Here is a 15,299-nt window from a genome sequence, read left to right as displayed (position 1 = left end):
AACACATATATTCTGGACCACTGGTATGCAACTTAATATCTCTGTTGTTCTTCAGTCATTTTTCAGTCTTGAAAGACTCTTCATGACTCCATCTGGGGTTTTCTTGGCAAAGATACTGGAGTGGTTTGCCATTTCCTTCTCCAGCTCATTTTACACATGAGGAAACTGAGGCAAAAACTTTCCCAGCATTACTGCTATGAAGTGTGTAAGGACAGATCTGAACCCTATCCACTCTACCACCCAGCTGTCCTAATAATGCCTTGGTTATAGTTATTTATGTCTTATCCCTAACTAGTTTTTGTAACCCTTGCAACACTTGGCATATGGTTTGTAATCAACAGTTACTGATGGATATTGATAGATTCCTATCTCAATTGCTTTTTCCCCTCTACTAATAACAGATCAGGATTCCTTTCCCTAGAAATTCACTCATCTGCCTAGCTATATATTTACCTATCCTTCCTTAGGGACCAGCTCCTGTCCCACCTCATTAAACTTTCCCTCCTGATTCCAGACCTTTCCAATGTCTCTTTACCCTGAATACCTACTGCAAATAATCTAAACCACACAATTATTACATGGCTTTGTTATTTCATATTGGATGGATGGATGGATGGTTTGTCTCCACCATAAGAACAGCAACCTTGCCTTTTTTCTTTATGCCCCCAGGGTCAATGCCACCACCACCACCATACTAAAAACAGAGCACAGGTACGTTCTGCTGATACAGCTAGTTGAAGAAGCCTGGCTAGAGCATAGTCCTTGAGACATATATATGCCACAGTATTCAGGTGAGTTCATCTCCTAAGGAGCTGCTTTTGGTACCTCTATAAGTAAACACTCCTGAATGAGGTTCAATTGAAATTCACTTTATCCTAAAATACAGAGACCTTCCTCATCAACTCTATCCTTCCACTCCAACTTCTCCCTTACTTTGAAATCTAGAGTAAAGCTGTCAGATTATATCACAACATCTGCTAGGAAAGGATACAGGAAAATTCACTCCAGGGGCAGCTAGGTGGTGCAGTGAATAGAGTGCCAGCCCCAGAGTCAGGAGGACCCGAGTTCAGATCCAACCTCAGACACTTAACATACACACACACAGACACACAAAACCTAGCCGTGTGACCTTGGGCAAGTTACTCAACCCCAACTGTCCTCTAAAAAGCAAAAAAAAACAAAAACCCCAAAGAGTTCTCCATTACACTGTCAATTAATCCAACTGAAATTCCCCAGTTCATGCAACCTCTGGAAGTCAAGATTCAACTTTTCCAGATAATCTTTCCCAAATGATACTCCCTTAGTTTTCATTCCTTCAGTAGTTAAGAATGTTTTGTATTATACCTTATATTCATATTGACTTTTTTCTTTAAAACCTTTTGCATATATTATTCAAAACTTAAATATTTGTAATTCTTCTTTTTTTAATTACATATATATTGCAATCAGATGACTGAACTTAGAATTAAAAGCTAGGGGCAGCTAGGTGGTGCAGTGAATGGAGCACCAGGCCTGGAGTCAGGAGGACCTGAGTTCAAATGTGACCTGAAACACTTAAACTCTTACCAGCCCTGTGACCTTGGGCAAGTCACTTAACCCCAATTGCCCTGCCCTCCCCCTCCAAAAAGAAAAAAAATAATAAAGTTAGAATTAAAAGCCTTATTTTGAGTTCCAGCAGTACCATGTTTTAATTACATGACTTTGGGTAAATCACATTCCATCTCCCGACCTCAGGGAAATGAAGGAGCTGCCCTTGATAATCTTTAAAGTTCCTTTCAGCTCTAGTTTAGCATTCTATTATTCTAATTTTTTTTTTCCACTCAACTCCACTGTAAGCTTAGGGACAAGACAGAGGCTGCTTTCTAGTTCCTTGGTGCAGTGGGCTTCCTTCACTGGATTTACACCACTCAACTTCCTATGAATTACAAGAGTGATGGTGACCAACTTTTCTTGGACATGAGGACCACCTGTAATTGTCTACATCTGCTGTCTCCATCTCCATAAAACCCACTTTCTCCTTAATCAACCAGAAATCTGGTTCTTTGACAAAGTCTTCAGTTCCTAGGAACATTATTTCATGGCAGATTAGTCCTACTCTCGTCAATGCAGACTGCAAACCTTCTGACACTCAGCAATTTAGGAAACTGTCTTTGAGAATTACTGTAGCCAGAGAAGTCATCCCCCTGCAGACTACCTGCCTAAGAGGCTCTCCCAATTTAGCTGTGCTGGTCCTCTCATTCACATGCAGTCAGTTCACTAGCCAGCTCAGGCCTACTGCCTTGCTAATCAGGTAGAACCCACCAGAATTTGTAATCAGACGTCCACACTCTAAGGCACTGCCCTGACACTCTTCTCTGAACACCCTGTCTTGACTAAATCTTCAGGTCCCTTTGTCCTCAATTCTCTTGACTTCTCTTCGGGACCTTATTCTTCTTGACACCTCTTCTTTTTTTTTATTTTTTTTTCCTTTTGGAGGGCAATTGGGGTTAAGTAACTTGCCCAAGGTTACACACCTAGTTTTTTTTTTATGTGTGTGTGGGTGTTAAGTGTCTGACGCTGGAACCAAACTCGGGTCCTCCTGACTCCTGGACCGGCACTTTACTCACTGTGCCACCTAGCCGCCCCCACCTCTTCTTTTTAAATGATTGTTTTCCCTCAGTTTTCATGTAATGCTTTCCTTTAATATCAGTGAGGTGAGAAGTCATACAGACCAAGTAGCAATTTCTATCTATCAGACTCATGATATGTTACATCTTCCTACTTAATAAATGAACTTCAAATGCAAAGAGGAAAGTGGCTTTACCCAAGTCCACAGTTGACAACAAACTCAAAACAAATCCAGTTTCACTACCTTGCAATCAAGGGATCTTACCACGACTTGACCAATGTTCCTTGCACATTTCTCAAACTGGAGTTGAAAATTATCCAAGGCAGCCTCAGAGACCTGAGTTCCTTCTCCTTCCAGGAGCAGACTCTGGCTTTCGCCTGTGATGGAACAGCCAGCATTTCACCTTGCCTTGCCATTCTCCTCTTTTCTGTGTGCCCTTCTGTCAATACCTTTGCAAAAGCTGTCATTCCCCCAAGCCTGAAGGGAAACTCCCTTCTCACCTCCACATCTCAAAATTCCTCTTTCCTCCAAGCTGAGCCCAGGGTGCCCTTCGACATGAGCCCTTTCCTGACCTCGGGTCTTCAAAGGCAGGAACGCCTTCATTTCTGTCTGTGCGTGCCTCAATCTAGCACCATGCCCAGAGCACAGCAGCCACTGTGAATAAATGTTCACTGACTGCACCATCCTCCCAAGCAAATCTCCCTCTCCCCAGGCAGAGAGATTTCAGGTGCAAAGCAGACCATCATGAAAGTGACTGAAAGCAAGGAGGCAGAGTGCTTGCTGATTTGGAAAGGGAAGTCCAGGGATGATCATGGGAGGCCAGGGAGGGTCACATGGGAAACACCGGAGCTCCAGAGTATGGGAAGTCCCTCCACATACACAGATCAAATCCAGAGGATAACTGAGAGTCTTAGAGGCCAAAGAGGTTTAAGTGACTAGCCCAGGGCAGTTGGTTTCAAGAATGGAAAATGAACCCAGGTCTTCCGACTTAAGATGAGAAAATTATGCACTAAACCAACATATCTCTATGGAAGGGCTATTGCATGCAAGTCAAAGAAAGAAAAAAAATCAAATCTTTTCCCTTGAAGCCCTTGATGCATTGCAGCATCCTCTATACAAGAGGCACGTACCTCTCAGAAGCAGCACTGCACACACTCCCCATCGTTTTTGCAGCGGCACTGATAAATCCTATGTACACTACTTACTACTTATGTGACCTTATAATTCATCTCCTCTCTCAGGCCTGTTTCCTCATCTGTAAAATGAGGGGGCTGGCCTAAAGGGTTCTCTAATAAGGTCCTTCCCAGCTCTAAACCTAGGATCCTATGAGTTGAGTCACTTACGGCCCAGTGTCCCTAGAAATCGTGACTCAATAAAAAGCCCAAGCTTCACGAACACTGCAGACGGCATTTAGCTGGATTTAATTTAGGTATAAGGTGTCTGGTTCAAGCCTTCAGCTGGATGACAAAGGCTTCTATTTTAAAAAATAACAGAATAAAAGCAAATTTCACGCTTCTAAAAATAGCAACATGTCAGGAAAGAGAGCCAACCAGTTTGATTCAAAACAATATTACTGACATGTAATTCATACTAGAACCATAACCACAAGCAGCAAAGCTGTAACTGTATTCACAAAAGTACCACTTGATTTTTGTTATATTTAACCCAAATGAGAGGCATCATGGAAAATAATTCCAACCCTGGAGTCAGGGAGTCCAGGGTTCAAATTCTGCTTTTGACACTCACTAGGTAGGGGCATAAAGACATGCTAGGAGAGGAACTTCTCACTGCCCCAATCCACTCTCTGAGCCTTGAAACTGCAGACAAGGACCTGACCCACAACAGTAGAGGGAGTTTCCAAACAAAGAGTTCTCCACATAAATGAAACTGGAGCTCCAGGCCAAAAACAAAACCCTGAAATAGTACTCTCTACATAATAAGGATTAAGATATACTAAATGCATTACCAGTTTTAAGACTTTCTCTTTATGGGATACACAGCCTTTGAAACCGCAGGTTAAGAAATAGGTAAAATGTTTACATAATTTAAACCTCGATGCATTTGTCAGCAAAGGGACTCTTATTCAGTCAATAAACCTTTATTAAGCATTACTGTGTGCCAGGCAATATACCAAGCAAGGGAGATCCAAAGAAAGGTAAGTAAAATTCAGTCCCTGCTCTCAAGAAGCAACATGCAAACGTGTGCAAACAAGTGTGATATTTGTCCTACAGGATAAATTGGAAATAATCAACAGAGGAAAGGCTTCCTGTACAAGGTGGGACCTTGGCTGGGCCTTGGAGGAAGCCAGGGAAGGCTGGAGGCAGAGAGAGGACCCGAGAGCCTTCAAGCCTTCAAGAACTGAGACCAGTAAACAGCAGGGCCCAGGAGAGGAGGAGTTCCAATATCACTGGATCTCAGAGTACCTGTGGGTGTAAGAGGCTGGAAAGGTGGGAGAGGGGGTAGGTATGAAGGACTCTGAACAGTAGACAGTTTTTACATTTGATACTGGAATAGATGATAGGGAACCACTGTATTTGACTGAATAGGGAGAAGGAAAGGGTGACATGGTCAGACCTTCCCTTTAAGGAGATGACTTCAGACAGGTGAGTGGAGGCGGGCTGGTCTAGGGTGAGTTTTGTGGCAGGGAGACCAACCATCAAGGGATTACAATGATTCAAGTATGAGGTAATGCGGGTCTGCACCAGGGCAGGGGCAGTGACCGAGAGAAGGTGGTGTGATGGAGCTAAAACCAGCAAGTCTTTGCAAAAGACTGGACATGGAGGGAGAGGAAGGAATTGAGCATGCCATCTAGCTTTATAAGCCTGAGTCACTGGGAGGATGGTGAGACCCTCAACAGTGACAGGGAAGTTTTGAAGGGGGGAGGTGGTGGGGGCAGGGGCCCAGGCTGGGACTTGCTGAGCTGAGTTTGAGATGTCAATGGGATATCCAGTTGGAGATGTCGAACAGGCAGCTGGAGATTCTAGGCTAGAGGTCAGCAGAAGAAACAAGCATTATGAGTAAATGGTGCACAGTGCCATGCTGAGCATTTACAAATCTTGTCTCATTTGATCCTTACAACAACACTGGAAGTAGTTTATTATTATCTCCATTTTGTACTTCCAGAAAGTGAGGCAGACAGAGGCTTAAGTGACTTGCCCAGAATCATACAGTCAGTGTCTGAGGTTGGATTTGACTTCAGGTCTCCCTGACTCCAGGCCTGGCATGCTTTATGTCATACCACCTCTCTGCCTCTGATGACAAAAATGAAAGAGCAGAGGGGCAAAGGAGAAGAGGGCCCAGGACAGAGCCCTGTGGGACATCCACAATTAGTGCCTGTGATATGGACAATGATCCTGCAAAGGAGACTGGGAGGCTGAAGAGTCAGAAGAGAAGAGTATTAAAGAGTGTTGGGGCGGCCAGGTGGCTCAGCGAGTAAGAGCACCGGTTCCAGTGTTGGGACGACCTGGAGATCGAATCCCGGGCTCAGACACTCAGCACCACACCCAGAAATAACTGTGGCCGTGTAACCTTGAGCAAGTTACTTAACCCCAATTGCTTAAAATAAATAAATAATTAGTTAATTAATTAAAAAAATAAAGAGTGTTAAAGGTCGAAGAGAGGCCAACAAGGAGGAAAACTGAGAAAAGGCTGTAACATGTGGCAATTCAGAGGGATTTAGTTGAGTTGCAGAGAGCAGTTTCAGCTGAATGATGAGGCTGAAAGCCAAAGAACAGAGAGTTAAGAAAAGAAGGAGGGGAAAGGAAGTGGAGGCGCCTATTGTGGACGGCCTTCTCAAGCCACAAAAGGGAAGAGAGATATGGGCAGGAGCTACCAGAGATGGAAGGACCATGTGAAGGTTTTCTGAGAATAGGGGAGACATGGGCATGTTTATAGGCAGGGAAGAAGCCAAGAGACAAGGAGGTAAGTGAGAGAATGGGGAGGAGAGAAGGGGCAATTAGCTGGAGGAGATGGGATGTAATCCCTTGTACAGGCAGATGAATGTGCCTGGGCATGGAGAAGGGGACACGTCATCATGCAAGACAGGTAATGGAGGAAATAGTGGCAGAAAGTGTCTAGGTGATGTGATGATGAGGAAGAGGGGAGGAGGGGGAATTCTAGGCAAGTGGCCTCTATTTTTTTTTTCCAGTAAATTATAAGGCTAGGTTCTAGGCTGAGAGGGTGGTGAGGAGGAGGAGCTCTGGGAGGTTTGAAAAGGGAAGAAAAGGTTTAGAAGAGCTGCTGTGGTAAAAGGAATGGAGAGTTAATTAGGGAGATTATAAAAAGGATTGCCTTGCAGCATGAAGGGCCCAGTTGAGGTTATGCACATAAATCTGCAGTGGACCCAGTCAGCAATGTTTCTGATTTTCTCTAGCTTTAGTCACGTGTGAAGAAGTAAAAACAGCAAACAGTGGGTTTTATGTACTACTCTCTTCATCTATTTCCACTGGCAGATCATAGCCCAGAAGCTGCAGTGTTTTTTTTTTCTTTTAAGAGGCACTTTTAATGCTGTTTCATACAGATACAGATTAAGGAGATTTCAAATCAAGGTACGCCTCGCTTTAGGAAAACCAAATATAGGTACAGGCAGCCACCACAAGGCAAAGAGGCCACAGGGAAAATTCAGAGGAAAGTTAAGTGAATGGAAAAATTTCTACTAAGTTTTCACTGAGTTCAATTATTCAAACATTTAAGTTTCTGCTAAGTGCCCAGCGTGTGGAGTGGTGATCAAAGGGAAAAACAGTCTGCAGTAAATAGGAGGTAATCTGAGAAGAGAGAGAACACTAGTAATGGGGGAGGAGAGGAATCCAGGAAGACTTCACAATGGGAGGCACCTGAGAAAGATAAAGTTTCTGAAAAGTGAGGGAGGGAGCACCTTTAGGATGGGACACAGTGTATGGGAAAACACACTGGAGATGGAATGGCAAATTTAGGGACGATCCAGTTTGGCCAGAACAGACTACAGGGGAACATGAAATGTAGCTTAAAAGGTAAATTGGAGTCAGATTATGCAGGACCCTAAAAACCAGCCAGAAGAGTTTGTATTCTAAACTGGTAGAAGCAAGGAGCTATTGAGCAAGCAGATGGGAGACCAATCCATTAGGAAGTATTCTGTCAGGGATGTACTGGATAGACTGGAATCAGGAAGACCAGTTATAGGCTAGTCCAGTAGTGCAGCCAGGAAGAAGATCTGAACTCAGCTAGCGTACTTGTGAGTGGAGAAAAGGCTATGGAAGAGGTTCATGGAGCTGGAACCTATAGGCCTTAGGAACCAACTGGACATGGAGTCAAAGAGGACCCCAAGGTTTTAAATTTGGTGATAGGCGAGGACAATAATGCAAGGCACAGAACAAACAAGTCTGGAAAGGAAGGGTTTGGAAAAAAGCCTATGGGTTCCATTTTGGACATGTGGAATCCAACTTGCCAAAACATAAATATCCAGCAGGCAGCTGGTCATTCCAAACTAAAATTCTGAAGACGTTAGGGTTGGATGTACAGTAGAAATCTGGAAGGCACAAAAGCTCAGAGCTGAGAGGAGCTTCTGAGGCCTCCACCAAAACGCAGTCTATTCAATTTACTTCAAGCCCAACCCTGAGCTTGCAAAATACACCTCTCGTTTCTAATTCTGCCCTTTGAAGTCAAGCAAAATAAATCTGCTCCCCCTTCTATATGAGAGCCCTTCAGATACAAGGAGACAGCTGGCTTGTTCCCTCTAGGTCACCTCTCCTCCAAATTAAACAAGGCCATTTCTTTCAGATGGCATGATCTCATGGCCTTCATCATTCCGGCAGCCCACCCAGGATGGTCTCTAGTCGGTTTATCAGTCTCCTTTCTAAAATGTGGCCCTCAGAAGTAAATGAAGTACTCCAAGTATGGTCTAACTGGGGCTGAGAACCAGGACTAGTGAACGAATCCTCTCTTACCACATCAGCAGGCTACCCCTGCTTTTCTGGCTGCATCACTACTGGCTGCCTTCTGAGTCTGCTTCACATAATGGCCACTATCCCTAAAGATGCTAAATACTCACTCTTTAAAGAGAGATTTACTTCTTCTAACAGCAAATAAAAGTCACACAGTGTGACTTCAAAAAAGTGACTTTAATAAACAAATACATCATAACTTCCATATCCGTCTAAGGGCTAATCCCCTCACTTCTCACTCCTAATAGCTGATTGTTATTTGTCCTTCATTCTCAAAGAGGACCTTGAGCTCAGGAAGGTGATGTCAAGACTTGGAAGTGAACTGGATTTAACTGAGACAAGGTTCTGCAAAGACACCAGCTTCATTCTCTCCTCCAGAGTCATCCGGGTCCAGAAGCCGGATATAAATCAGGATGACTGGAGGCAGCCCCCAGGATTCATCTAGGACATTGTGCTGCCATTACTTGAAACATACCTGGAATACCTCTTTGGGAATCACTTTCAAAGCCACCAAAGCAGTCCCATTACCTTTCAGTCAAACAGCCTTAGTCTTTATAAGCAGCACCATTTTATATTTAATATGAATGTATATGTAGAGCCTGTATCAGATTGCACCATCTTGGGGAGGGGTAAAGGGAGGGAAGGGGCAAAATTTTTAAATTTAAAAGCTTGTGGAACTGAATGCTGAAAACTAAAAATAGTTTTTAAAAAATGAAAGGATAAGAAAAAGCTTTGTAAATGGTAAGGTGCTATATGCAGAAGCAGGAGGTCAAAAAAAAAAGTAGGAGGTCCGATTGGATGGATAGTCCAATCAGCCTATCCCAGGGAAAATAAAGCCCTGACATAATGAAAAGACAAGGACAATCAACTTGGAACACAATGCTTTGGAAAGAAAACAATGTTACAAACAAAGAAAAAGAAAAAAATAATTAGCATCATTTTGTATCAAATACATTTTAGCTATTTACAAAAATCAAATCTAAGGATGTTTGGAAGTTTGCTTTTACTCCCTTTACAATTTTTTTTCCTTTTTTTGGTGGGGAGGGGGAAGATAAGGGTAATTGGTAAGGCACTTGCCCAAGGTCACAGGGCTAGTAAGTGTTAAGTGTCTGAGGTGGGATTTGAACTCAGGTCCTCCTCACTCCAGGGCAGGAGCTCTATTCATTGTACCACCTAGCTGGCCCTCCTTTCCAATTTCTTACACACCCTCTTTGGTGGATTGGCATTCTCTGATTTGTTCAACGTAGCAACTTTGGGGTTAAGGCTGGAACTAGTGGAAATTTGGAACTCAAAAGACAGTGTTTAACCCTTTTGGGTAAAGTATTTCTTTAAGGATGAAGATTTACTATCATCAGTGACATCTGAAATAACATGAAGCCAAAGCAAAAAGCAAATGTCAAAACAGGATTTCCAAAGATGTTTTAAGCAATGGTGGAATCACTGGAATAAATGCTTTCTTCTGGGACAACATTGATTTGTATTGTAGAGTTCTGATGCAATTTGTTAAAAAAAAAAAAATCACTACTTCCTTCCCCACCCAGTAGAATGTAAGCTCCTTGAGAGGCATACTTGTTTCCTCCACACATCCCCAGTGCAGAGCACAGCGCCTTGCAACAAAGTACCAGCACTGCATTCACTGGTGACTATATATTCATTTTTTTTAAGCCAAAGGTATAAGAAATTCAGAAGGGCTCGGCTAAGGACACATAACAAATGCATGATTGTTTTTTTTCCCCATGTTTGGTTTTACTTTGCTAAAACGGTTTTATTTTGTTCCTTATTTTGTATGCTTGTCTGATTAATTGTCTTCATTGACCTAAGTTTATAATAATTTTAAGAAATAACTTTAGGAATTTCAGTCTTTACAAATGTACCCACCCTGAAAATTCGAATGGAAGGTTCCTCTTCTTTCCTCCTGTCTTAGACTTCCAAATTATCTGCCTGCCCATTCCTCCAGCCTGAGTTTTTTCCCTTGCACACTTCACTCAATACACACGCAATCCTTAGCCCGACTCACAGACAGGACATGAAAAAAGCTTTTGGCAAAGCTAAAAACTACAGTCGAACCACGATGGGAAGGGGAAGAAAGTCCAGGGCTGCTCTAGGTAAGAAATGCTTTACCCAGAAGGGTTAAATACTATCTTTTGAGTTCCAAATTTCCACTAGTTCCAGCCTTAACAGAGAAGTAACTATGTCGTGCAAATCAGAGAATGCCAACCCACCCGAGAGGGTGTGTAAGAAATCGGAAAGGGAGTAAAAGCGAACTTCCAAAAATAGGTGTCGCCAACCAAGCGTATCCCCACCCCCGGAGAGGCTATTCAAACCTGCTATTAAATAACTCCTTCATTTCTGAGGTGTACTGACCACAGCTGGGAACATGGGGCAGCCAAGGGTGGAAGGGGGAACTGAGCAGAACTGGGGCACCGGAATTCTGGTCAAGTCGGGCTCTGCCTCCCCCAGCCCTCACGAGCCGTGCAAGCTCAGCCAGCTCCTCCAGGGCTGGACACACGCACGCGAAACCAGAACCGGTGCGGACTGAAACGCGTGCACACGCGCACGCACGTTCGCCATACTGAAACTTACACAACCAGAACCCGTGCAAAGCTGAAACACACACCACCGGAGCCCATGCAAGGCTGAAACACACGCCGCACACCCCGGACTTAAAAACACAAAGCCAGAACCTGCACACGCACACACGCGCGCGCACACACACACACACTCACACGATAGAAAAACACACACAAAACCAGAACTTTTGGAGACTTGAAACACAAAAACCCAGAACCTTTACACATACACACTCCAGATTGAAAATACATACATACACACACACACACACACACACACACACATATCCTCCAGTCTAGGCTCAGCTCCCCCAGCCTCAGTTTACCCACTTGTCCAATGTGGGGATGGGCCCAGACCCTCCCACGTGCTGGGGGACTCAGCCCAGCCATTCCCCAAGAGCACGGCCGGGACTAGGGGAACCTCTCTGGGCCTCAGTTTCCTCCTCTGTAAAATAAGGAGGGGGTCCCAGACTAGACGGCCTCGGGATCACGGGATTAAGCCGCCCAGGCTAAAAGCTTGGGGAGGCCTAGTCCCAGCAGGTCTCCCCCTCTTTCGCCCCCGCCAGACAGACTGACGGACCGCCCCGGGGGGTCGGGGGTCAGAGGCGCCCACCTTGAGCTGAGACTTGGAGACTTTGCCGCTGCGGTCCAGGTCGAGCGCGGTGAAGGCGTGCCAGATGGCCTTGAGCAGCTCCTCCTTGAGGCCCCCCATGGCGTGGCCGTGAGCCCCCAGATCCTCAACCAGCTCCGAGCAGACCAGCCGCCTCCGACACCGCCCCCAGGGCCCCGGGCTGCACCGCCGCCGCCGCCTGCCTGCAGGTTAGCTCCGCCGCAAGCCCGCCCGGTCACCTGACCCTAGCCGCGCCCCGCCCCCCACTCCGAGCTGGGGCGGAGGCGGGGGCGTGCGGAGGCGCCAGGGGCGGAGTCTGGGTCAACTTTCAGGGACCCGAGCTCGGCTCCGCCCACGGCTCCCGGGAGCGAAGCCTTCAGCGCGCGCGCTCTGTACGCACTCCCAGGCCCCATGAAGCCCCGCCCCCTCTCTCCTCCCATGGACCAGACCTCCGAGAGCGTCCGAGCATCCCGCCAAGAGCCTCCTCCGGGCTCTCCCTCTCCACCCGGGGAACCCTAGAGGCAGGCCTCGTGTGCAGAAACCCAGTGAAACTTGGAAAAGTTCTGAAGAGAGCGAGGCAGAAAGCCCAGCCTTGGACTATGGCTGTGCAACCCTGAGCGAGCCCGCCTAATTTTCTTCCCCAGGGTCGTAGGGAACATCCCATGAAATAACGGTTGCAAAGCGTGCCAGTCATATCTAGGAGGTGCTTAATAAATGCTTCCTTCCTTTAAAGAGTGCTTTTAAATTAGCATAGCAAAATACAATAGGGTTACAAAGGAAACCAACTGTATTGAAATTATCAAAAGCTTTTTTTTAAACAGTTCCCAACCCCGGGTTAAGAATGCCTACTTTGCGCAAAGACGCCCAGTAACAAGAACCCACTGCCTCCTGGAGCAGCCCCCTGATACTTTCAGTCAGCTGGAAGGTTTTTAGTTTGGGGGATTTGTTTGTTTTTTCCTATCACCGAGCCTACATCAGCCTGCTACAAAACACCGCCACCCCCACCCTCCATTTGTCCTCTGGTGCCGAGAAGAAAAAGTATAATCCCTCTTCCCCAAAGAAGTCAAGGGTCATAGGATCGTGGATTTAAAGTTTAGATGCCATCGAGTCAATGAATCCCTTTCTTTTTACAGATAAGGACACTGAGGCCCAATGGGCTTATGGGTCTTCCCTAAATTCTGTATCTCCCCAGGCCCCCAGCACACAGAACAGTGTTATAACTACCAAAGAAGTCCTGAGGTTTTCCCGGACAGTCTCTAGAATTCCACAGGAGGCAACAAATTAACATTTGTTGAAGCTGAAATAAAAGATTGCCTTGGGGGAAAACTTTACTCTTTTTTTTTTTCCTGTGTGGACTCTGTACACGTTCAGCGATTTCCCAGGGCTGATTTCACGGTGGTGTTAAACCTGGAGTCAAAAAGCATTGGGTAAATCTAGTCCTAAATCTGATACTCATTAGTTGTATAACTTAACCCTAGGTCTCAGCTCATCTTAAGGCTTTCTATAAATGTCAAGCCCTATTTTGTTCTGTTCAGTATTCAAAACTCTTTAAAAGTAATCGATGCTATCTAAAGTTAAAATGGAGTGGCTTCCAGACAGAGTGAGTCTTTACTGGGGTCTTCAAGAGGAGACTTGTTGGGGATTTTGAAGACAGGATTCTTGTGCTGAAGATCTGTTTAAACTTCGGCAAGAAAATATTTGAGTGCTTTTGACCCAGAGGACCCAGTGCCTGTATCTACATCCCCTAGGGGTCACAGACAGAAAGTTCCCATATCTATCTCCATATTCACAGGAGCACTTTGCAAACAAAGCAAATGTCCATCAAAAGGGGGATGAGTAAACAAATTGTGGTGCATGAATGGAATGATCACTGGGAGGAATTCAGAGAAATATGAGGGGAGACATAGAAAATTAGGCAGAATGAAGGCTGCAGAACCTGCAAAGCAATATACACAATGACTACAACAATGTAAGTGAAAGAAGATAAAAGGTGCTGATAATGACTGATATTAGCCCTGGAGAAGAGATGAGGAGGTACATCTTCCTCCTTTCACTGGAGAGGTGTACAATGTTGTATACCTTGTCAGGGGTGATTGGTGGGTGCTTTGGTTTTGCTTAACTGTTTTTTTTTCCTTCTTTACAAGAGAGTGGGTGGGGGAAAGGGGAAAATGTGATGAAGAAGATAAAGGGTATCAGTCATAAAAGAGGCTAGTTTTCAGGGTTTTGAAGAAATTGTCATGTTTTTTACCACAGCTTTCAAAGTCCTTTTCTTTCATAACCTCCTACTGTTAATGAAAAGGATATGATGCAGATACTCTCAACATTATAAAATATTTGGGAATCTACCTGCCAAAACAAACCCAGGACCTATATGATCACAACTACAAAACACTTTTCACACCAAGAAAGTCAGTCTAACTAATTGGAAAAACATCAATTTCTCATGGCTGGGCCGAGCTTATATAATAAAAATGACAATTTTACCTAAATTAAATTACATATTTAGTGCCATACCAATTAATCTACCAAAAACTACTTTATAGAGTGTAATGGGAATGCAGATTTGGAAGATCTTCCCTGCCCCTAGGCTGAAGTGCACCTGAAGCCTGGGGTGGGAGGCTTGTTTTTCAGTAGATACTTCTTGATTGGCCAGTGAGTCAATAAGGTTGTTACATTCTCTGAGCCAGGAGAAGGCTATATAAGCCCTGATGTGTAGCTTTGTTTTGGGGGCTCACTTTGAGAAGTGTTCTGTGATTTGATCTGGATTCTGGGAAGCCGTTGTCCAGAGGCCCCCCCCCCCCTTTGAAAAACCCAGATGTTGATTTGGTATGGATATAATGGTTGGACAGTTTGGAAAGCTGTCTACTTGATCTGTTTCTGTCTTGATAATTCTGTCTGTGTACTTTGAAGTTCGGGGTGCTGACCTTTTTCCCCTGAACAAGGTAAACGATATATGTCTGACTGATTAAAGTAAGCTTGTTAACCCATTTTGAGTTGCTTTCCTTTAACAAAGCAGATCCAAGAACCTGTAGGGCAGCAAACCCTGAGGACGTGCTTGGGGTGCTTGCCTCTACATAGAGCTAGAAAAAAATAGTAACAAAATTCATTTGGAAGAACAAAAGGTCCAGAATATCAAGGGAATTAATGAAAAGAAATGCTAGGGAAGGTGGCCTAGCTATACCAGATTTCAGTCTGGTATAAAGCAGCAGTCATCAAAACTACTTGGTACTGGCTGAGGAATAGAGTAGTGGATCAATGGAATAGATTGGGTACACGAGACTCAGCAGTCAATGACTATAGTAATCTACTGTTTGATAAACCCAAAGACCCCAGTTTTGGGGATAAGAACTCACTAGTTGACAAAAACTGCTGGGAAGACTGAAATATAGTATGGCAGAAACTGGGCATAGACCATTATCTAACACCATATACCAAAATCAAGTCTAAATGGGTACATGATCTAGGTATAAAGGATGATATTATAAGCAACCTGGGAAAGAAAGGAATAGTTTACCTGTCAGATTTATGGAGAAGGGAAGACTTTATGACCAAATAAGAGTTAGAGAGAGTTATAAAATGTAAAATGGATAATC

The 15,299-nt window shown here is 44.5% G+C and overlaps 1 protein-coding gene and 1 long non-coding RNA gene across 5 annotated transcripts in view; one reads left to right on the top strand and one right to left on the bottom strand.

Annotated features, from left to right (window-relative positions):
- SWAP70 (switching B cell complex subunit SWAP70) overlaps positions 1 to 11,969 on the bottom strand; it is an 89,247-nt gene extending 77,278 nt beyond the window's left edge. For both annotated transcript variants that reach the window (XM_069091205.1, XM_069091206.1), the window contains exon 1: positions 11,710 to 11,969. In XM_069091205.1, the coding sequence (XP_068947306.1) occupies positions 11,710 to 11,808 (99 nt within the window). In that variant the 5' untranslated portion in view covers positions 11,809 to 11,969. The remainder of the gene's footprint in view (positions 1 to 11,709) is intronic.
- LOC138163740 (uncharacterized) overlaps positions 1 to 15,299 on the top strand; it is a 255,265-nt gene that overhangs the window by 36,870 nt on the left and 203,096 nt on the right. Inside the window, exon 1 of one of the 3 annotated variants that reach the window (XR_011168912.1) lies at positions 14,517 to 14,684. The exons of the other annotated variants lie outside the window; for them this stretch is intronic. This is a non-coding gene — a long non-coding RNA (uncharacterized lncRNA). Of the gene's footprint in view, positions 1 to 14,516; positions 14,685 to 15,299 lie in introns of those variants that run through there. 3 annotated transcript variants of the gene reach the window in all.

The sequence above is a fragment of the Petaurus breviceps genome, unplaced genomic scaffold, assembly GCF_028583685.1.
Source record: "Petaurus breviceps papuanus isolate PSGF00001 unplaced genomic scaffold, PetGlider_PUasm1.0 188, whole genome shotgun sequence".
NCBI lineage: Eukaryota > Metazoa > Chordata > Mammalia > Diprotodontia > Petauridae > Petaurus > Petaurus breviceps.
The sequence above is the reverse complement of the archived record's forward strand: the minus strand, read 5'-3'. Positions and strand labels throughout refer to the sequence as shown.